Below are 21517 nucleotides of genomic sequence, written 5' to 3' on the forward strand. Positions count from 1 at the left end.
TTATTCTGCTGGGAGAGACCTGTCCAGGCTGGATCCCAGCCAGCCGGGCAGCTCCTGCCTCTGCCCCATGACAGTTGGCTCCGGTGCTGCCGGGGGGGAATGGGGTGCTCCGTGCCGGCAGCGGCGGGCGAGTGTGGGCAGCGCAGGGAGGCGGTGGGGATCCCCCATGTGCTGCCTGCCGTGCCGCTGGGCTGGCGTCAGCTTTGCTGGGGCTCGCAGGTGATGGGTGGGTGATGGCACTGAGGCCTGAGCACTGGGGCACAACCCTGCCGGGATGAAAGGGCAGTGCAGCACTGCCAGGGCAGCACAGGAAAGCTGCCGAGCAGAGGAATGGCTCCGTCACCCCCAGTGACAGCACAAATGCCCCTGCACGTGGCTCTTGCATCCATGAAACAGCTGGAGGGGTGAGGCTGTGGGAAGCCTCTGGGCAGGAATGAGAAGAGTCACAGCCCAGGCAGTGAAGGGGCAGCAGGGCCCATCCCCATCATCCTCATCCCCAGCATCCCCATCCCCTCATCCCCAGCATCCCCATCTCCAGCATCCCCAGGATCCCCATCCCACCCGTCCATGCCCAGTGCCCACGCCGGGGTGCCAAGTGCGGGTGCCAAGCGTTGGGGTGCCGACCCCGGTCCCCATGCAGAGGGCGGAGGCGCCAGGCTGGTTGTTCACACAGTTTATTTGCTCGGTTCGGGTGTCTTACAAACAACGGGGAGGGCCGGGGAGGGGGAGAACTTCAAACGGCTTCGGCACGAGTGAAAAGCACGGGAGCGCGGGAAGTGCACTTCAGCGGAGCCAGGTGGGGGGCGGCGGGGGCTGGCTGGGACAGGGCTGGGGCACGCGGCTGGGCTCTTCCGCCTGCTGCTGCTCAGCCCCTGCCAGCCCCGGCCCCGCGGGGGCCTGATCCCACTCCCTGCCGCAACGGGGGCTGGATGGAGCCGGGGGCCAGCGCTGGGTCCGAAGCCAACCGAGGGGCAGGGGGTGCCAAGGGTGGGAGGGGGCCCCGGCTTGGGGTTGGAGGGGGGATTGTGGGACCTGGGATGGGATGGGGTGAGTGGTGCTGGCCCCCAGCGAGGGGGTGGTGGGAGGTAACGTGCATCCCCGCTGGGGACCTAGCCCTAACCCAGCCCCCCAGGATCGATGGGGCAGATGCCCCACAGCATCCAGCCCCAGCACCCCACTCTGCGGCACTGCAGCGATGGGGCTCCAGCGATGCCCGTCTGCGGGAGAGGCAAGAAAGGCTCCCCCCCTTCCCCTCCCTGGGGGTGCCAGCCCCAACCCCCTTCCCCAGCTCTGCCTCTCCCAGAGGCTTTCGGTGCCCAGCCGGGGCTCGGGGCCGGGCTCCCCATGGGAGGACTGGCACGGCAGCACTGTGAGCCCCCCCGCAGCCCCCAACAGCCCCCGACCTAGGCCCCTGCCCCCCTCCCCTATTCCTGCAGACCCCATTGGGGGGAAAACTGCAGCCTGGGTGGTAACTGGGGGACAACTGGGATGTCATGTGGGGGTCACTGTTCACACAAGGGGGCTGGGGGGGGGAGGAAGGCCTTGGAGGGCTGAGCCCCATCCCTGGCTGCTCTGCCACCCACGTCCCGGTGGGCTGGGCAGCGTGACGGCTGCTCTGCGCGTGCTTTGCTGGGGGCTCGGGGAATCCCTGGTGACTCGCCCGGGTGCGCTCAGCAGCAGGGACCCACTCACACTCAGACCAGGACCCCTATGCCATGCTGGCTGGCAGCTGGGCCGCGCTCCTGGGGGGCTGCGCCCTACCCAAGCTCCTGTGCCTCCGGGGTGCGGGGACTGGGTACTGCCAGCCCGGCTGCACAGCCGCAGCTGGCTCAGGGGCAGCTGACATGGGGCACCAGGCACCGAAAGCAACCCCAGCCCAGGACTGGCACATGGGGCTCCAAGCCCTGGAGTGTTTGGGACAGCGCTGGCAGGAGATGGGACCCCCCGGCAGCAGTCCCCGTGCTGCGGCAGTGCAGGACTGTGCCCCCAGCCCGCCGGACCTGCAAGGTGGTGAGGGGGGGCTCAGCAGGAGCCACGTGCCCAACGCCCGCGAGATGGGTCAGCTGCTGCAGCAGAAGCACCCGGGGTTTGGGCAGGGCTCAGCACCCACAGGTGCCGCCATGGGGCCCCCCCCACCCTCCCCGCCTGCCCCAGCAGGTCTCAGTGGGGAGGAAACGCTGGTGCTGGTGGTGAAATCCCCGCTGAAGGGCTGGGGCACAGCGTGGGGGGAGCAGGGAAGGCTGCTCGCAGTCCTGGCATGGACACAGCGTCCCAGGGACGCCCTCCGAGGGATACTGGACCCCCGGCAGCTCCCAGTCCCGGTGCCTGGGGTGAACTGGGCTGCCCCGCTTGCCTGGAGGAGCTGATGCTGCAGCCCGAGGCCCCAGAAAGCGGCTCTGCAAAGCTGCCGCTGTTGGGCAGCAGAGACAGGAGGGGGATGTGGTGCTGGGCCACCCTCCCGCTACTGCGAGGAGGCATGGGAGGTCCTGCCCCATCCCTGTCCCCATGGGGCTGCCCCCCCCAGTTCCCCTTCCTTCACTGCCATTGCCACCCACATCGCCCCAGGAGGACACGGGCACCTGGCCACGGCACCGCTCAGCCCCCTCGGCTGGTAGAGCCCAGCGATGCCGGTGTGGCAGCCGAGACGGAGGAACGGCCCTGCGGGAGCCTGCGGAAGCCTGTGGCATCGGTACCTGGATGGTGGCAGCCGTCACCACGAGTGCCAGGGCGAGGAGCTCCTGCAAGGGGAGCCAAGTCCAGGGGAGCAGAGCAGGTCTCTCGCCCGCAGCCCTGGAGACAGGCTGGGGCTGACTCCGCGGGAGCCATGCCTGACACCCCTGCCAGCTCCTGGCATGATGGGTGCTGCCCTCAACACCCTTCCTTTGCCTGGACACACTCCATCCCGGAGGGGCTCACAGCTTGGGGACCTCAGGGGCGTGGGGACGAGGACGCGGGATGGAGCGGGGACATCCGCGGGTAGCCGGAGGGGATGGCTCAGGGCCTTTCCCCGTGGGAGAAGCGGATGATGGAGGCGCGGAGAGAGGGGCTGGCGTGGGGCTGGCTCCGTGCCCTCCATGGGCTGAGCCAAGCGTGGGTCCTGCTGGCCGCCGGCTCCCCGGGAGTCATCTACGGATGTGGCGGCGTCCTCCGATCCCCCAGCCCGGCTGGCTCCATCCTCCGACGGCAGGTGGGAAGTTGCCAGTGAGAGGAGGGAAAGGCTCCAACGTTGGCGTCGGGAGGGCACCGGCGTGGGGCAAGGCTGGGCTGTGGGTGGGGGCGGGCGTGCTGTGGGGCGAGGGGGGTCTCTAATAAATATCACAGGCAGCGCTGGTGGGGTGCGGCGCAGGGCGGGCGTCGGGCAGATGGGGCGAGCGGTGCCGCGGCTGCAGTTCGCTGCTGCCTGCTGCAGCTTCGCAGGCGCCGTGTTGAATCTCCCCGGCTCTGCAGAAAGAGGGTCCGTGTCTGGTGAGGGAGGGAGCCCGGCGTGCCGGGGCGGTGGGCCTGGCTAGCGGGGGCCGGGGCAGAGGGGGCTCGGCGGGGGCAGCCTGCTCTGGCGGCGGCACGGGGCCGGCGGGGCTCACATCACCGTGCAGCACTTGCAGCGCTGCTTCTTCACGTCCGTCTCCTGCTCGGCCTCCTTGGCGTCTGTGGCGTTGGCGCCCGGCTTCTGCCCGCCTGGGCCCTCCTCCCCCGGTGGCTGGGCAGCCGCCGGCTCCAGCGCAGTGCCGTTGGGTGGTGCGTGGTCCTTGCGCACCGGCTCCGGCTTGCTCTCGGCATCCTCGATCACCACCAGCTCGGCCTTGATGGTGCCCTCCAGCCCCAGCACCTTCTTGGTCTCATCCTCGTCCTCCACGTTCTGGTAGCCCATGAAGATCATGGTGACGGGCTGCTCCCGGCTCGGCTCCGTCCCCTCGCCCGGTGGCAGCACCGTGGTGCTTTCCCGTGGCTTGGCCTGCAGCCCCGTGATCTCCCGCCGCGGTGTTGGCTTCTGGCTGGCCGGGGCGCTGCCGGCCTCCTCACCAGCCTTGGCCGGGGCCTCCCGCCCGGCAGCTTTGCTCAGGGTGGCCTCGTCTGCCTTGTGCAGGAGCTCGTCGACCTCGGAGGAGCTGAGGGGGTGGGCCCCATTCTGCAGGGCCCCGTCCTCGGCGCTCACCGCGTGCACCACTGCGGGGACAAGAGGAGGGAGGGTGAGGGGGGCTCGGGCTGGGAGGCTCGGGCTGGGGGCACAAGTCAACCTGGAAAAGCTCCTTCTGGCGCAACCCGCTCAAACCCGGCTCTCATGCATCTGGGGAGCGGCACCTTCCCCTCCACAAAGGCCCTGGCACTGAGGCCGGGACCCCCTGGCAGCACCCCTACCCCCCCCTCAGCCGGAGCTGCTGCCGGGCCCACCCCAGCATCGCCTGGCCCCTGCCCGACGGCAGATGGGGAAGACAAAACAAAAGCACAACGCGAGGAGCCGTTCCCGGCCCTTGGCACCTCCGAAGCCTCAGACCCGGCGAGCCCTGCAGGAGCCGCAGCCGTCTGCCAGGTCACTGACAGCCTGCCAAGCTGGCCGCGCTCGCCGCGGCGGGACGGTGTCCGGCTGGCGCCTGGCTCAGCCAGGACCGACACGATGCTCTGCAGCAGATCGCCGCTGCCACCTGTAAGACCCCAGTGAGCGCTCGGCAGGTGCTGCCCCACCGCATCCCACCACGTCCTGCCACATCCCGCCGTGTCCCGCTGCCTGTGGCACCCGGTGGTCCCATGCCCAGGAGGGGATGGGGCTCTTCCACCGCCGGCACGCTTTGCATGGCTGCTTGCAGCGCTGGAGGCAGCAGACGTGCGTCATGGCGAGAGCAGCCTCCGGCTCATCGCATTTTCCGCTTGACCTGGGGCATCATGCGATGATCAGTGCAACAGCCTCAACAGCCAGTCGATGGAGTGATGGACCAAAACCAGCCCAGGCAGGGCCGGCTCGACCGGGATCAACGCACGGCTGCCCCGGGCTGATCGCTGCCGAGGCGGCTCCTTGGCCCGTCCTTGGAGCTGGGGGCCCCAGAGCAGCAGGGAGGCTGAGCCAGGCGGCTGGTGGAGGTGAAGGTCAGCATGTCCAGGCACAGCCATGGCCACAGGGAGGGTGTTGAACAGGACCGGCTGTCGGTGCAGCGCCGTTTCCTTGGAGAGGCGGTCGGTCCATTTGGCCACCACAGTCCCCAGTAACGCGCCCCAGCTCCGTGGCTGGTCCTTGCCACCGACACAGCCGTCCCTCGGGTGTCACCAGGCCCTTCGAAGCAGGTTCCCGGAGGTTTCCAAAAGCAGGGGCCGCAGGCAGGGACTGGTCCCTCTTGCTGCACCTCCTCTGTGCCCAGTGGCCACGCTCCCCTCTGCCAGCCTGGGCACGTTGGGCCAATGCGGTGCCGGTGCTGCATTCCTCACCGGTGGGATGGGCTCCCGAGTCTTGGATATGGCAGATCCTCTTCTCTGCTCTCCAGCAGCACAGGGTCGCAATGTGCAAACCAGGGCTGGCCCATTGGGACCGTCTACACCATGCCACTGGGACAGATCCCACGGCGGGCTGGCCAGAGTGCAGGATTGGGGCCGGCGAGGGGTTGCCCTGAGCCGTCTGCCCTACAGAGCTGGCGAGGACGGCCAGGAGCGGCCCCAGCCCTTCCTAGCCCTGGCACCCGCTGGGATGCTTGGGCAGCCGCTCCCTCGTCCCCTGCCCTTCGCTCCTGACGCCTCCAAGCGGTGCGGGATGGGCCGTACCTTTCAGCTCATCCTCGTACACTTTGACCCCCTGTAGACAGTGGTTCTGGGGGAGCAGGGTGGTGCTGGACAGGACCTTGGTCTCCCCAGTCACTCTGTCCTTCTCCACCGTGATCTCCACTGAGTACATGGCTGGGACACAAAGAGCACAGCGCGCGTTACGGCGGCCCCGGCCCTCCCTAGCCCCTGCTCAGCGGTTGGCAGCGGGCAGGCACATGGCGGCAGCGGTGCGGTGCGGTGCTCAGCGGCGTTAGCAAGGCAGCAGGTGACAGCAAGGAGTGAACGGCAGAGGCGGGTGCGACATCCCGGGCACAGCCTTCCTACCGGGACCCGCGGGGCCATTGCTGTCCTGGCGCTGCCAGCATCACCTTACCTCCACGGCTTCTGCGTCCCCCCGGGCTGGGGCCCAACCAGGCCCTGGAGGCACCATGGCAGGTGGCGCCGCGTCCGTCTGTCCGGCCGGTGAGTGGTGCTGGCCACGGGGGCCTGGGCTGGGAGCCAGGCTCATGCTTGCGGGAGGTGGTGTCCCTGCTGAGGGTGCTGGCGCTGGGGCAGCCCCTCTGCCCCATGGGACGGGTGATCCTCGGCATCTCTCCTTCGGCTCCCAGCCAGTCCCTGCTGGCACTGGGGTCGCCTTGGCCCGGTGGCGCTTTGCTCCGAGGACCCCAAGACAGGCTCTGCCCAGTGCCGGTGCCGCAGCCCGGTCTGAGCCATCCCCCCAAACCAGAGCAAACCTCTCCAGCAGTGGAGCCGGCCGCAGCACCCCCAGCGCGGGCAGCTCGGCCCCGCGCGCCCCTGCAAGCTCCCCACCGGCAGCTAGCCATGGGGCCGTGAGTGCTGGCACATGCCGGCAGCCGATGCTCCGCTCCCTCTCCCGCGCTCCGAGAAGCCGCAAACAGAGCAGAAGGCGAAGGATGAAACTGGAGCAGAGATATGGAACAGGGGGTGAGGGGGGGCCCTGAACCACGAACCAGCCATGGTGTGGAAGCGAAAACAAACCCTCTGATTGCAAATAACTGATGTTCTCTGCCTTGGGCTTGGAAAGCCATCGAGCAGTGGGGAGCGGCGGTGGCAGGGCTGCAGGGCGGGCAGCGAGCTGAGGGGCGGCGCGGGAGGGGAGGGGGGAAGCGACCGGGAAGGAGCGCTCCTCCCGGGGAAGCAGGCACCTACCTGCCTTCATCATGTCAGTGCCCTCCACCGCCTTCATGGGGCTGCTGGAGACCTTCTCGGCTGGAGACGGAGAGGAGAGGCGACCGCCTGAGCCAAAACGATTGCCTGGTCGTCCATGTGCCCGCAGGATGGGCCCCAGGGAGGGTGGCGTGTCCCCCCGTGGCTGGTGCCTGGGACGGGCTCCCCCGCCGCAGGGCATCGCTGCCCGGGAGGGGACAGGGGCAGGGGACATGGGGACAGGGCTGCCCTGGCTCCCCCCACCCATCTGGCCCCAGTGCCGGGGCAGCACGAGGGGGTGGCAGGCGCTGCCTCCTGAGAGCAGGAACTGCAGCCGAGGTGGGGATCACCTACCCTTGACTGTGCCCAGGGGACTCTGCAAAACAGAAGGGAGAGGTTAGGAGCCGCCAGCAGATGCCACACACCCGCTGCCCGCACACCCACTGCTCACGCACCCATCCCCACCAGGGCAAGGGACCCCCAGCCCAGCCCCGCTGGCACAGGATCGGCAGGGCAGGGGCTCCAAGGGTGACAGGGACACGTGGGGTGGCCAATCCGCCCAGCTCAGCTGGGACTGGGGCCCGCCACAGCCACGCCAGTGCCCTGATGCAACCCTGCAGCCGGTCGGCAGCAGCTCCCTGTGCTCAGCCCCTCTGCCAGTGCAACTTGCCCACCACCGTGCCATCACCCCAGCAGCTCCCTGCTCTGCGGCGGCAGCAAGAACCAGCTCCAGTCTGGTGGGGGCTGAGCAAGCGCCGACCCCCCAGGCACCCCCTCTCCCCCTTCACCCCTCCCGCAGCAGGTAGCCCTGCCCATGGAGAGCAGCCGTGCCCACCTTCTGCATGTTGGGGACAGCCTCTGCCTTCTCTTCCTTGGCCGGTGCCGCCACCTCTGCCAGGTTCTCCTTGGTGGAAGCTGCCGAGCTGCCGTTCTCCAGCGTCTCCAGCTCCTTCTCCAGCCTGCGGGGAGAGTCGGGGCTGAGAGGCCGTGGGGAGCCGTGGTGCCGGCAGCCATGGTGCAGGCAGCCACGGTGCAGCCAGCCACAGCAGACCTGCGAACGTGGGCCAGAGACATGGCACAGGAGAGAGGGGAGGCACAAATCAGCCCCTGGGCTTGCAACAGACCTCTGGCACGGCCGTCACCACCTCTTTGCAGGGGAAAAGCATGTGTTTGCTGGAACAAACCCAGGGGCTTCACCCAGCGGGTGCTGCCATCACCCTTAACCCGGGCGCCTGGCGGCCACGTGCCTCCACCCATCTCCACGTGGTGAGCGATGCTCAGGACAACAGTCATGGCCCCGCAGCTGCTGAGCAACCAGGGTGGCTGCTCAGCCGACGGGCTCGGCCCAAGTGGATGGAAGAAACCCCCTGCAGGCACTGGGTAGCAGGACTGACCCCATGGGGCGACCCCCCAGCTCTCGCTGTCCCCATGTGACTGAACTGAGCCCGCCATGTACTTGCCAGTGCCCTTGCTCGGTGGCATGGAGCAACATCGCTCCATCTCCGTTCTGCTCCCACACATGTTGCCTGAAGCCTGTTTGAGATTCCCACGAGGGCGACCGCCCATTCCCAGCCACCAAGCCCGGCCAAGAGCTGTGCCGGCAGCAGGGCCCCACCGGGACGTGGCGGAGGTCAGCGGAGTCCCCATGGATTCATGTCCATGTAAATTAGGGCCCCTCTGTCAGTGCGGTGGCAGCACCCTCCGGCAGAGCCCCCCACTTAACTCCCGTCTCCCCGCAAGGCGCTGGCGGAGGAATGCACCGCGCCATTAGACGGACACAAAGGCCCCTTCGTGCCTGACCCCTCTCTGCACCGATGCTCGGTAATTAACGGCACAGCCATGACTGATTGCATTCTTGCAGGGCAGCCAGGCTGCCGGGACACCTCTGTGCCGGGGCACCCGGCCTGCCCCCCCTGCCTTCAGCAGCCCAGGCACAAGGGAGCTGGGCAGGGGCTGAGGCTTCTACCCCCCAACCTCCCACCCTGCCCCTTCCCCAGGGGCTGAGCCACCACAATGGGGACAGATGTCCATGGGGAACCAGCCCCCTGTTTCCCTGCCTTTGCGATCACAGGTGCTGGGCACCAAACAGCCCCCCCAGGGGACCCCAGCCTTCAGCCCAGCCCTGGGCCCCAGCCCCACGGCTCCCACTGACACCCTACACAGCTCCCAGCCATGGAGGTGGGCGTGGGGACAGCCCCAGGCAGGAGCACAGCTAGGAGTGTCCATGCTCAGAGGGGCCGGCAGGGCTGGGCGAGCTCCAGGACTAGCCGCAGCCCCCGGACAAATGCCGGCAAGAACCCAGCTGGACGGTTCATGGCGAGAGCGGCTGAGCCCTGGCAGCGCCGCGGAGGCACCTCTGCTCCCGGCAGCTCCGAGCTCCAGAGTGGATGCTCTCCTCCGGGCACGGCCGCGGCTGAACGCAAGCAAGCACGGCTGCACGGCAGCATGCCTTGTGCCTCGTGCCTTGTGCCCAGCGTGTGGGACTGAGCTGCATCTCAGCCTCCCATCTGCATGGGGGGAAGAGAAGGTCGGGGGGGTCTCTGGAGGGACTCAGGCACCCCCTGGGCGCACCCCGACACCCCGGCCCCACGCCGTCCCCGTTACCTCTGGATGGTTTCCTCCAGCTCCTTGGTCTTCACCTCATCCTCCTGCATCTGCTTCTTCATGGCCTCGTCCTCCTCGGAGGCTGAGGCCGGGGCCCCCTCCAACAGCCATCTCTCCCGCAGAGCCTTGGACTGGGGAGCAGAAGGGGGTCATGGTCCTGCCGCCCCCACAGCTAGGGGGTCCCTGGCACGTCCCCAGTGCAGAGGCAGCCCGGGTGTCCCAGGGGATCCTCACCTTGAGATGCTGCAGCTGCCGCCTGTCATCCTCGAGCTGCCGCCTTTTGTTCTCGATCTCTGTCTGACGTTTCCGCTTCTCCTGGAGGGACGAGAGCAGCAGAGCCGGGGTCGGCGTGGGGAGGGGGTTGGCGCCGGGCACTGCCGGAGCAGGGTCACCTCCCTCCTGGCCAGGGCAGCGTCCCCGGAGCGGGGAGGAGCAGGGCGTGGGGGGCGAGGGGCTCCCAGGGATTCTGACATCGGGACGTGAGCCGTGCCTGGGGCTGAGAGACTGGCCTTGGGGACAGCCCACTGGGAGCTCCCCAGCCCTGTGTCATGTCCCTGCCCCCACTGGGGGAAACTGAGGCACGGAGGGTGCAGAGCAATCAGGGCAGAGCCTGGAGTCTGTTCACTGTCTCAAAACATCACCTTCCCCTCACCCAGCCCCGCTGAGCAAGCTGGCCAGCACGGGGGGAACCAGCCCCAACGGCCTCTCCCTGGCCCCCCTCGCCGTGCGTCCTGGGGCCAGTCCAGATCATTTCAGCAGAGTCAGTCCCAGCCTGGGAAGCGTCACCCGCTTTCTTTCTCCTCTGGCCCAGAACAATTTGCCCTTTGTGCAGCGGAGATCGGCCGGTAGCGGGACGGGACGGGGAAGCTGGCAGCCTGCGGCAGGCAAGGGAACTGCTACGAGACATCGACGGGGTTTAAAACCAACCCAGTGCCCTGCTCTGTGCCGGGGAGGGGCTGCCCAGCGCAGCCCCCGACTGCTCGCTAACTAATATAATTACTAGTGCTCACAGAACATAGGCCAGATCCTGCACGATCCTCAGCCCTTCCCTGGGAAAGGACAAGGAGGGAATCATCACTCATTTCCCTCTCACTCGGGGCTCGTCAAGGCGTTGCTTCATTAATTAGAACTCCCAGCCGCCCGTTGCTCGCTCTGTCCTTCTTTCAGGAATGCAGAGCTAAGCCCCGCCAGATCCTGCACCCCGGCTGTGGCACATCCCTGGGAAGAGCTGCCGCAGGGCAGGATGCCCTGGCAGGGGCTCCCGCAAGTCCTTGTTTGGCTGCTAGAGACCCCCTGCCCGGGGCTGGGTGCCCACAAGGGCTCTCTGGCTCCTGCCCCTGCCTGCAGCCTCTCAGCAGCTTTCTGGGCCAGAGGCAGGGGCTGGGAAAGCGGCCGCACAGCCCCTGCGCCGGCACAGCCACTGTGCCCGCACTCTCCTCCCCGCTGGCGTCTGCCCCACGTGCTGCAGGCGATGGCGCGGGGACGTGGGGATGCCAGCTCAAGGTCTGGTGTGCTCATTGTGCGCTCGCAGCGCGCAGGGGACTCACCGCGATGGCCTGCAGCCTCTCCTGCTGAAGGGTGCTGGCCTCCACAACCCTGCAAGAGAGCAGAGAGAAGCAGTGAAGAGCACAGGCGGCGGGTGAATGGGGACATTGTGCCACCAGTGAACCGGACACAGCGCACGGACAAAGGCTGAACTCTTTCCTTCCGCCGACTGCTTTCTCCCCTTCCCCTTGCCACCCCAGAGCCAAGCACCCCTTGCCCGCACAGCTCCTCCAGGCGCCCGTTGGCCCCCTGCCCTGCCCGAATCCCCCGGGAGAGGCACCTGGGGGTGACCCGGCATGGCCGGACCCACTCCTCCCATGGCCGCGGCACAGATGGAAACGGTGACCACGGAGGGGCCGGAGTGGGACGGTTCTGGCCACCCCTGCGGTTCAACCTGGCTCACACTTTCCATTCCAAGCCCATTTCTTGGCTGCTGACACCTTTCCCGGACAGTGACCTTTCTGGGCTGCGCGCACAGGCACACGCGCACACACGTGCACAGACACACAGACACACACAGACGCACGTGCACAGACACACGGACAGGCACAGACGCACACATTGCAACAGGCTCTGCTCCAGCTGAGGTTCGTGCTCCCAGGCCCAGCACCCGCCTCCGCAACGCGAACTGCTGCGGCTGCGCCCGGGGATGCTGCCGGCGGCAGCCGCCTTGCTGGCCCCGACGCAGCTCTCTCGGGTGCAGCCGGGCCCCGGGGTGCTGCGAGGAGGGGGTGCCTTGACCCCCCGCAGCAAGTGCCCACGTGCCTGCCTTCCTGTGTCCCAGTGGCGCAAGTGCCCTGGACCAGCCCGACCGGCAGTGCAGCCCTGCGGGGCCCGGCAAAAGCCCCCCACGCCACAAAGCATCAGGTGCAGGTTCAGCAGCCGGGAGTCGCAGAGCGGGGGCTGAGGGCGTCTGCCCGGGACCCGGCTGTGACTGGGGATGCTCTGGCGCCACAGGGAGCCGGCTGGCTGCTTGCCAGATGATACTAACGAAGTGCTTAGCTGCGACAGTAATTAGGGTGGGAGGCCTGGAGGTATCGTCAGGCGATGGATCATTGCCATTTACTTCCCAGAGCAAGGGACAGCAGAGCCTGCGAGGGGGCAGATGTGCTGGCAGCCGCTCTGGAGGAGACACGGGCGTGAAGACACTGGTCCGAGCTCCGGTCCCCACGGCCAAGCCCTTCCTCCGGCTGCTCCCTCCCACCCGGGGCTGCCTGCGCTGCTGCCCTGGGCAAGCAGGAGGGAGGAAACCCGGGTGGGGCGTCCGCGCTCCCCAGTGCAAAGCAGGGTCCGGCTCCGGCCCCTGCCCGTGGCTGTTCCTGCAGCTGGCGGATGCCGGGGCCCAGGCGGAGGAGGGGAGAGCTCTTGGGACTTAATTTATGCTGGTCGTTAAGTGCACATCCATTTTCACAGCTCCCAGGAGCTCCTGCCCTGGCTGAGCGTGTGGAGCCGGGATGGCTGATGCGTGGGGGCCGGTGGGACGCCCCTGCACCTGCCTCTCCCCAGGTCCATCCCCGCACGCCTGGCCGGGCCCGAGGGCTTTGAAAGTGCAATTAAAGCAAGAGGCAGACAGTCCCTTCCCAGCAGGCAGGAGAGAGGGAGAGGAGCAGCCACAGGGCCACCGGCAGTCCCAGCCCACGCGGGGCAGCTCGGGGTGAGGGGGGGACAGGGAGGGACGGGCAGCCCCGTGTCCCCAGCACAGCAGGAAAAGCCATTAGCAAGGAGCAAGTGCCAGAAGCCCGGTCCCACCCCAGCCTCACCGCAGCTGCGTGATCGGGGGCACACAGTGACTCGGGGGCCACAGATCCGCTGACACAGGTTGAAGCCATCCCCGGCTTCATACGGCACCAACCACAACAGGAGACGAGCCAAGGCCCAGGGAGGGCAGCCCTATGCCCAGCAGCCCCAGCCCAGCTCGGGGTGCCCATTTTGGAAGACAACACGGACTCCGAGGTGCCGACCAGCACCCGCAGGCTGCGCGCACCCTGGCGGGGGGGGCACCAACCCCACTCCCTGGGTTTCTCCCCATCCCACCTCTCCCCCCACTGCTGCATCGTCTGCTCCCCTGGGGATGCGGGCTGGGCTCTGCAGATGGCCCGGGGCTGGGGGGGGCGTGGGTGGGAGATCTCCTCAGCCCTCCCATTAAGGGCTTTTTCCAAAGATGGTTTTACACACTGGGTGGGCATGGGCTCCTGCGCCCCACACACGGTACCTCCTGGGGCTGGGCTCTGGCCGCACATGCCAGCATGTGTGCCCTTGCACACGCATGTGCCCTCGCACAAGCCCTCCACCGGAGGGGACAGCACACACATGTGCAACAGCTGGACTTTGCAGCAAATCAAATGGGCTCTGCCAGGGCGAAAGGACCCCCTGCCTCTGCCTGACACCTCCTCGAAGCCAGCGATTAACCGAAAGCTGCTCAGAGCCGCCTGTCCTCCCCTCACCCTGCACCCCAGGATCCCAGCCGCGCGTGAAATCCAGGCCAGAAAAACAAACCAGGGAAGGTGTCGCTTTTGTAGCGGTTATTTTTGTGCTGTTTGTGGCGATGCTGTGACTGTTTTGCACGCGCAGGCGCACACCCACCGCTCGCAGCCTCCCATGTGTCACGCCCGGCAGCCCGTGGCCTGCCACCGTGCCCCGGACAGGAATTAAACAATTGCAAACTCAAAGAGAGTCGGAGTGTCTGTGAGTCCCTTTGCTGTCCCTGCTCGCTCTGCTGCCGCTCCCTGCCCAGCTGCGCGGGGTCTGAGAGCAGCAGCACCCGGCACAGGGACAATGGGGAGGGGCGAGGGGCCAACCCCGCTCCCTCCCTAACTGTCCCAAACACCAGCTGCACCCTGCAATCCCCCCCCCACGGCAGGAGCCGTTCCCTCACCGGGAGAGGGGCCGGGGACAGCGGGTTTCCCGAGGGAAACATCTGCTGACCCGCCGGGGCCGTGAGCGGGGTCTGCCCTTCCCCAGCCCCGTGCCCAGGGTCTTGGCTCACCCCCAGACACAGGGGAACTTTCTTTCTCAGGAAAGACAGACCAAAAGCAGTTGCTTCACAGAGACGGACCTGTGACAAGGACGGTGATGGACCTGGCGGGCCCCCACGAGACACCCCCAGCACGCAGGTGTGGGGGCTGTAGGGATGTAGGGCCCTGACGGGGAAAGCACAGAGTGGGTGCTGGGAGTAGCATCCACATCACGGCCCTACACCCTGCCCCAGGCTCCAGCCCAAGGGGTGAAACCTCCCCTTCCCCCTCAAAACATCTCCAAAACCAGTGAGGAACCCCCTGGGATTTGGGGCAGCTGGGACGGCTCTCTGCAGAAACAGATTATGTGCAAAAGTTGAAGGGAGGAACTGGCCGCCCCCCCCGCCCCGTGCCCTGCCCTGAGCCAGAGCTGCCCAGGCAGCTGCGGGGCCAGGCTGGCACCAGCCCCATGGTGCCGGGACTGCCCTTCGCCATGGGCACCTTCCTGCTCTGGGGCCAGGGGTCCCCCCTGAGTCCAGCTCTCAGCACCCCAACCTCAGAAGGCTTTGGACCCTGGCCTGTCTCTCTCCCGGATCTTGCGCTGTTCGATGGATCCAAACTTTTACAGCATTCCTGAAACGTTCTGTTCTGCTTTTCCTCCCTCCTCCATCCTCTTTATTTTCCATTATTTGATACAGTCTCTGCATTCCCGGGTTGAACGCCAGGAATCTTCCTGGCCCAGGGAGAGATGCAAAACAGGCTGGATGCCCCTCGCTGCACCCTCCCAGCCCCGGCCCCCCTTGCCCCAGCAGCCTGTGCACCCCAGCCCTGCTACCGCCCTGGGGGGACTCATCCATCACTGCCAGACCCTGGCAAGAGCGGGGCAGAATGGGGACAGCCCTGGTGCCCCCAGGTCCCTGCCCACTGGGACAGGGCAACGAGGTGGAGGGGTCCCATGCCCCCAGACAGCCCCCGGGTCCCGCCGTGCCCTGTCCCTGGGGGTCAGCACTCTCGACAGGACCCTGCTGCTGGGGGCAGGAAAGCAGAGCCCCGGGGCTGGATCCGGGGTGGGGGAGGCCCCTGCCCCGGGCTGCCCCAGCCCCCCCCCCACGCCGCGGCACAAACCAGAGCGGCCTCAGAGCGGCCGTTCCCCGCTCGCCCCCCCCCCTCGTTCCTCCGCCGTTCACCGCGGTGGCGGGAGCCGCGGCCGTGCCGGCAGCCCCGGGCCGGGCCGGTGCCGATGGGGCCCCGCAGCCTCCGGCCCCGGTGACTGATGGCTCCGCCGAGCCGGGAGGCGGTTCCCTGGCAACGGCGCCATGGCAACGGCGCCATGGCAACGGGGCGAGCCGCCGGGAGGGGGGATGCGCAGCGCGGGCGGAGGGACCGAGGGGCCCCCCCGGCCCGGGCAGCCCCCGGGGCTGGGGGCGCCGCTCCCCACCCTGCGGTCGCTCCCCTCGCCAGCCGCGCCGCTCCCTGGGCCCTGCAGCCCCGGCGGGCCAAGGCCACAGCATCACCAGAGCCTCCCCGGAGGTTTTGGCCACGCCAGCACGAGCTCCGGATCCATCCTGGCTGCCGGGGAGGAGTGGAAAGGCGACCCCAGGACCACCAAGCCCAGGGCCACCGACCCCCTCAGGAACCACAAGCCCAGGAAAGAAACCCAAAGTGAGCCCTTCCTCCCCCCTCATTTCACCCGCTCTCATGAGCTCCGGTTAACAGGCTCATGCTTTTCCAGCTGGTGTCCACTGCGCGCGTGTCCCAGCCCTGCTGGTCCCAGGGCATCTCCTCGAGCTGTTTCCGCATGCACCGCGTGGCAGGGAGAGCCACAGGCCGTGGCACAGGAGACGAGGTCGACGGGACCAGGGACGCAGGCGGCACTGGGGGATGATGCCCCGGGAACTCCCACCTGCAAAGGCAGCAGTCCTTGGACCCATGGCCGGATCCACACACACGTGTGAGCACGCACGCGCCCCGTGCTCACACCCGCGCTCTCCCTTGGCTCTCCAGCTCTTTCCAGCCCTGCTGATGCTGCCGTTTCCTACCATCACAAGGGAAGCCCGTGACCTTTTGTCTCCTCCCCGCCTGACATGAAACAATAATGTTTATTTGCCTTCCTCTGTTTTTTCCCATTAGCTCATCCAAATGTGCGAAGAGCCGTTTCAAGCTGCTCCTCCACTCCCCTGACCTCCGCTCCCTTTCCACCCGCTCAGTTCTGAGCCAGGGGGATGGCAGGGAGAGAGCCCTGCACAGGGGCACCACCGCCCGGACCCCCGTACCGACACTGGCCAGCCACGACCCCGGGGAGATAGACCCTGGTGCGGGGCTCAGAGCCCGTGTAAACGGCAGCACCAGCGGCAACTGAGGGACCGGCACTAATTTACACCACTGTTCCCGTGCCAAGAGCTGGGCCCCTTGGCCAGGCCCGGCGTGATGCTGCCGTGGGGAGCGTGCCTGTGGAGAGTCTGCAAAGCCTCCGTCATGAAGCCATTAGCAGCAGGGGCACTATCGAACGCCCTCGTTGGCGGCGGGCGCGGAGGGGAGGGGGCCGCAGCAGCCCGGGGGCCGGCACTCATCAACCACAAAGGCAAATAAATCAGTGGCCAATGGCTCGTGCGAGGATGGCCAGAAAGCTGTGCTGCCGGGGAGCCGAGTGGCGGGGCAGCTGGGCACAGGGTCCGACCCGCCTGTTCAGGTCCTGGTGACACAGGGGCTGCTCCTGCCCTGCCCCATGGTGCTGGGTGCCTCCACCCCGCAGCCAGCTACATCGCCTCAGCGCTCAGTCCCGCTCCTTCCCTCTCCGTGAGCCATGCCTTCCCCACACTCCTGCTGCCTGCGCAGCCCCATGCAACGCTGCTGCCCTGGGAGGAGACGGGGACAGGGGGGAAATGGGGGGTGGCGGGAGGAGGAGATGGCAGCCCCAGGCTCCCGAAAACGCAGGATGCATTAGAGCAAGCAGAGCTGCCTGATTGATTCTTCGGGCTGAGACGTGGGCTGGGAGTGCCAGGAGAAAATGGATCCCATGAATATTTGATGAACAGAGGCTTGGGGAGGGAGTTTGATTGGAAAATTACAGATCTTTCAAACAATGGTTCAAGTGCCCTCCAAACACTTGGGTTTCCAGTTCCCTTCCAGTTAGAGGGGCAAGGCTCCACCAGGCAACTCCCCCACGATTTATGAATGAGAGTGGAGCCGGCCTCTCCCCATGCCCAGGAGCACCGACCAGCTGGGACAAGCAGCCCCAGCACTGGCCCCGGACACGGCACCTGGCACCCCGGCACCTCAGGGTGGCCCCAGCCGCGTCACTTGGTCCCTGGGTTCCTGTTCACATGAGGCAGCATGGCTTTCCCATACCAATGCCATGAACACAAGCACACGCGAGGCTCCAAGGAGCCAGCAGGAACGTGGCTCCTGCCCGGACTCCTGGCAGGGGCACCCCTCTAAGCCCCAGGCACCTGCAGGGAGCTCAGTCCTCAGCGCCGAGCCAAGGGGCTGGGCTCAGCCCATGTCCAGCCATGCTCCACCAGGAAACACCTGGCTGGGGCAGGATTCGCCCCGGCTCCTCTCTCTCCTCCCGGGCTGCTGCAGGGCTCATCCTCGCCCCCAAAAGCGGCTTCTGTCTGGGGCCCGGGGGCTCGCTTGCCTCCGGATGGAGTAAAGACAGACTCGGGAAACCAGGCTCCTGCGCGTGCTTCTACCTCCAGCCCCGAGCTCTGCGCCTCCACCTGACCCTGCCCCAGTGCACGTTGCCTCCCCAGCTTTCCTCCCAGTCCTTCCTCACTGCCACCACCTCCACCGCTGGAGACGGGCCCACGCCACGGCCCAGCCGAGCCCCGGCACAGCTCCTGGCATGGCGCAGACTCTGTGAACCACCGACACTGCGTGGGGAAAGGGACTGTTTCTGGCCAGGAAGCGGGAACGCCAACACCAGCAGCTTCCCAGGAAACCTGCTCCAGTTCCTGCCCAGCCACGCAGGTCCGGCTGAGAGGCCCCGTCCTGCGGCGGTGGCCAAACTCTGAACCCCGAGACCCACCAGCCCCGAGCAGGGCTGGGGTGCCATTGTGCGGCCATCTGTGGTGGAGCTTTATGGCTTCCTCTGGGAGAGCTGGGAAGGGCGATGGTGCCGTCACCTCGGCTGCGCACAGGGACAGCGATGGACCCGACACCCTCTGGCTTGCCTGCAGCCGGCTGGGAGGCAGCGACGGTCCAGCCTGGGGAGCATCAGCTGGGTTTTGCTTTTCCCTGGAGGCAGGCGGAGAGCAGGGTCCTGAGTCCCTTCCCAAAGGGCTCCCAGGTTATTCCTCAGGCAGAAATCTCCCTCCTTTCCCTGGGTGCGACTGTCGGCTTTGGATCAGGGATGGGCAGGGTCAGGAGGGCAGGACCACGAGAGCCCCCGCTCCAAGGAGACCCCAGAGCCGGAGGGGAGAGCAGTGACCCACTGAGACAAACTGCCGGAGCAGCCAGACATGGAGATGCAAAATCTCCAGCTGCCCAAGAGCATCAATGGCAGCGGGAGCAGAGGACAGACGAGCAGCCCCGACGGGGCCAGTGCAGCCTTTACGAGAGCTGGAAGCTTTCAGCCAAACCTCCCCGGGCACCAGTGCCTCATGGCAGCCAGAACCCTCCTCCAGCCGCTGCCAGTGCCAAGGCAAAGCAGGAGCCAAAGCAAGGCCAGCAGCATGCTCCCCAGCACCCGTTATCTGCCACAGAGCCAGGCCGATGTCAGGGGAGCACCTGGCTGTGTTCCCACCCGCCCCGGGACTCTCTTAAACCTCCAGCTCCACGACCAGGTCTGGATTTGAGGAAGGCAGGACTGACCCAGTGAGACCCGGGGCAGGGGCACCGGAGCTGCAGGTCACCCCGTAAACCCAGACCACCCAGAGGAGCAGTTTGGGCATTTTAATCACCAATGACTTTTGCACGTTTATTCCTGCCTGAAAGCTCAGGAGCCTCCTCCCGAAGAGCTGCAGCTGGCTGAGCAGCCGGAGGGGCTGCACCAGCGCTGCCCACGCAGAAGCCATGTGTGCCCCTGTTTTGCTTTTTGTCTGTGCCCTGCGCCCGCAGACAGGACTACGGGGTGCTCCCACAGCTCGGTGGGGCGAGCTCCCGCCCTGGGTCACTCGCGGGGTTTCACTCAAAAGGAAGATCCATCAGCAGGTCCAGCATAGGGAGCTGGCGGGAGGGAAGCCCCCGCGCCCCTCCATGGGCTCCTCAGCCCTCGCCAGGAGCGTCCGTCCGAAGCTTCGGCCGCCGGGGGGGGAGAGCGGCAGAGAGAGTGGGGTGAAAGGCAGCGTGCGGAGCCCGGGGGCAGGAGCCACCATCCTGCCCAGCACCGTCCCCCACTTCAATGCCAGCCCTTGACGCCTCTGCCCCGGGAGACCCCGCGCCTGGTCCCTGCAGCTCCTCCACCCACTCCCCAGGGCACATCGCACCCCTCAGTTCTGCCCTTTCCTTTGCTGCCTTTTGGCAAATCATGCACACATTTTCCTCCCCAAAGGGGCACTTTTCTGAAGGGATCAACGCACCGAGGAGCTGCCCAAAGCCGCAGACCTGCCTTGGCGAGCTCTCGCACCGCAAAGCCTCCGGCCCCTCCAGCAACAAGGGGAGCTGCTCTGCTTCCCCAGCCCCGCAGACGCTGCGCCCCGGCCTCTGAAATGTTCCCAGGCCCCCGCCGGTGCCTCCCACACGGCTCTCAGCCCTAAGACAGCTAGAGCCCACCCCGACCCCAGGAAACCACCATCCCGTCCCTCGCCAGCACACCACAGCTCCACGGGGCTCCCCAGGTGGGAGGCAGACGGCGGCGAGCGGGACCTGTTGAGCACCCGTCATCTCGCTAGCAGGTGGCCAGTTAATCGGTGCAAGGCGCGGTGCCTGCGAGGAGCAGAGTGTAGCTGACCCCGGGCTGGCTGGCTGGCTGGATGCCCCCGGGGAAGCCCCCAGTGCCAAACCCAGGAGATGCTGGGGGGGACTCTTGTTTGCCACGGTGGGGACCAGAGCCACGGGAGGGAAGGAAAGGCCTGGGTGAGACAGGGCCAGCCCAGCCGGCTGCTGTCACTGGTACCCAGCGTGTTGAGCAGCCGACCAGCCCCATGCCCTCCCAGCACCAGCACGCTGCAGGCAGGAGCTGCTGGAGTCCCTGAGGGGCAAAACCAGCACACGGGCAGGATGGGCCCCAGCTACCAGCCTCCCAACGGCCTCCACCTGCTCCCTCCTTCCCCCATCTGCCCGCAAAGCCCCATGCCCAGCTCCGAGCCCGCCTGCAGGCACCGACCGACCGGGCAGGGCCCCACCGCAGCACACAAAGGATAAGGCCGGGGCCGGAGAGAGTCCCTCCAGTGGGACCCAGCACGCAAGGATCCTCCCGTCGCAGCCGGGTCCCTCGGCAGAGGGCTGGGGATGCGTGCGCAGGGAGGGGTCCGCGGCTCACAGCCACCCACTCACCCCCGCCACACACAGCAGCAACAACAGGTTCAAAACACAAAAATAAACGCCCTTTCCACCCCCCCGCTTCCCACACCGCTGCCAGCAGAGACTCGCCCCCAGCAGCCCCCGTGCCTGCTCCGGGGCCTCTGCCACTGCACCCCGAGCTGGTGCCTCGGCCCCCCACAGCAGGGCTGGGACCCGGGGAGGGGCAGCACCTGCTGAGCACAGCATCGGGGGGACATGAGGACCTGGTATTGGGGTCCCAAGCCCCAGCACTGGGGGGTTGTGAGCCCCCGGTATTGGGGTCCTAAGCCCCAGCATCTGGGGGGATGTGAACCCCCGGTTTTGGGGTTGTGAGCCCTGGCATTGGGGGGATGCGAGCCCCCAGCTTTGGGGCCCAAGCCTCGGCATCGGGGGGATGCAAGCCCCCGGTACTGGGGTCCTGAGTCCCCAGGATCAGGGGGATGCGAGCCCCCGGTTTTGGGGTCCCAAGCCCCAGCACTGGGAGGGATATGAGCCCCCGGGTACGGGCTCCATGAGCCCGCGGTGCGGGGTTCCCGCAGCCCCGGTGCAGGGGTCCCGAGCCCCGGCACCCGGGGTCCACCCTCCCCCCCGGTACTGCGGTGCTCAGCCGGCGGCACGGGGGGGCCGCGGCCCGGTGCCGGGGTCCCGCGCCCCGCGGCGGCGGCGCGGCCGGATCCGGTACTCACTCCATTTTCCAGGCGGGCTGGGTGGCCGGCGGCGGCGGCTCCGGCGGGGTCGGACCGGGCGAGGCGCGGCGGAGCGGGGCCGGCGTCCGCCGGCGTCCCGGCGCTCAGGGCCCGGCGGGCGGCGGCATCCCCGGCGGGGCTGCGGGATGCGCAGGGATGTCGGGGCCGCGCCGGTGCTCCCGCCTCCCGCGCCGCCCGCACAGCTCCGTCTGCCGGGCGCGGCCCGCCACTGCCGCCGCCCCTCACCCGGCCTCGGGGCGCGGCGCTCCCCGCCCGCCGCTACCGGCGCACCCGGGGCTGCGGCTGCTTCTGGGGTGCGGGGGGGGACCCGCAAAGCGGGTCCCGGCTGCGCGGTGCCCGGAGCAGGGCAGGCTG

The 21517-nt window shown here is 67.6% G+C and overlaps 1 protein-coding gene across 4 annotated transcripts; it reads right to left on the reverse strand.

The window, feature by feature from the left end:
• Positions 1 to 658: 658 nt before the first annotated feature.
• PALM (paralemmin) lies at positions 659 to 21199 on the reverse strand. 4 transcript variants are annotated; one of them, XM_076359479.1, is made up of 9 exons: positions 21143 to 21199; positions 11064 to 11112; positions 9751 to 9831; positions 9517 to 9647; positions 7748 to 7871; positions 7267 to 7288; positions 6916 to 6975; positions 5746 to 5877; positions 659 to 4164 (listed from the first exon to the last, which is right to left on the reverse strand). In XM_076359479.1, the coding sequence occupies exons 1-9, from the start codon at positions 21145 to 21147 to the stop codon at positions 3578 to 3580; spliced, it is 1191 nt and encodes a 396-aa protein (XP_076215594.1). In that variant the 5' UTR covers positions 21148 to 21199; the 3' UTR covers positions 659 to 3577. The 4 variants fall into 4 exon arrangements, with proteins under 4 accessions (XP_076215594.1, XP_076215592.1, XP_076215596.1 ...); XM_076359477.1 differs by having other exon boundaries at positions 6916 to 7002; XM_076359481.1 differs by lacking the exon at positions 5746 to 5877.
• Between the last annotated feature and the right edge of the window lie 318 nt (positions 21200 to 21517).

This window comes from Aptenodytes patagonicus, chromosome 25 (assembly GCF_965638725.1).
Source record: "Aptenodytes patagonicus chromosome 25, bAptPat1.pri.cur, whole genome shotgun sequence".
Taxonomy (NCBI): domain Eukaryota; kingdom Metazoa; phylum Chordata; class Aves; order Sphenisciformes; family Spheniscidae; genus Aptenodytes; species Aptenodytes patagonicus.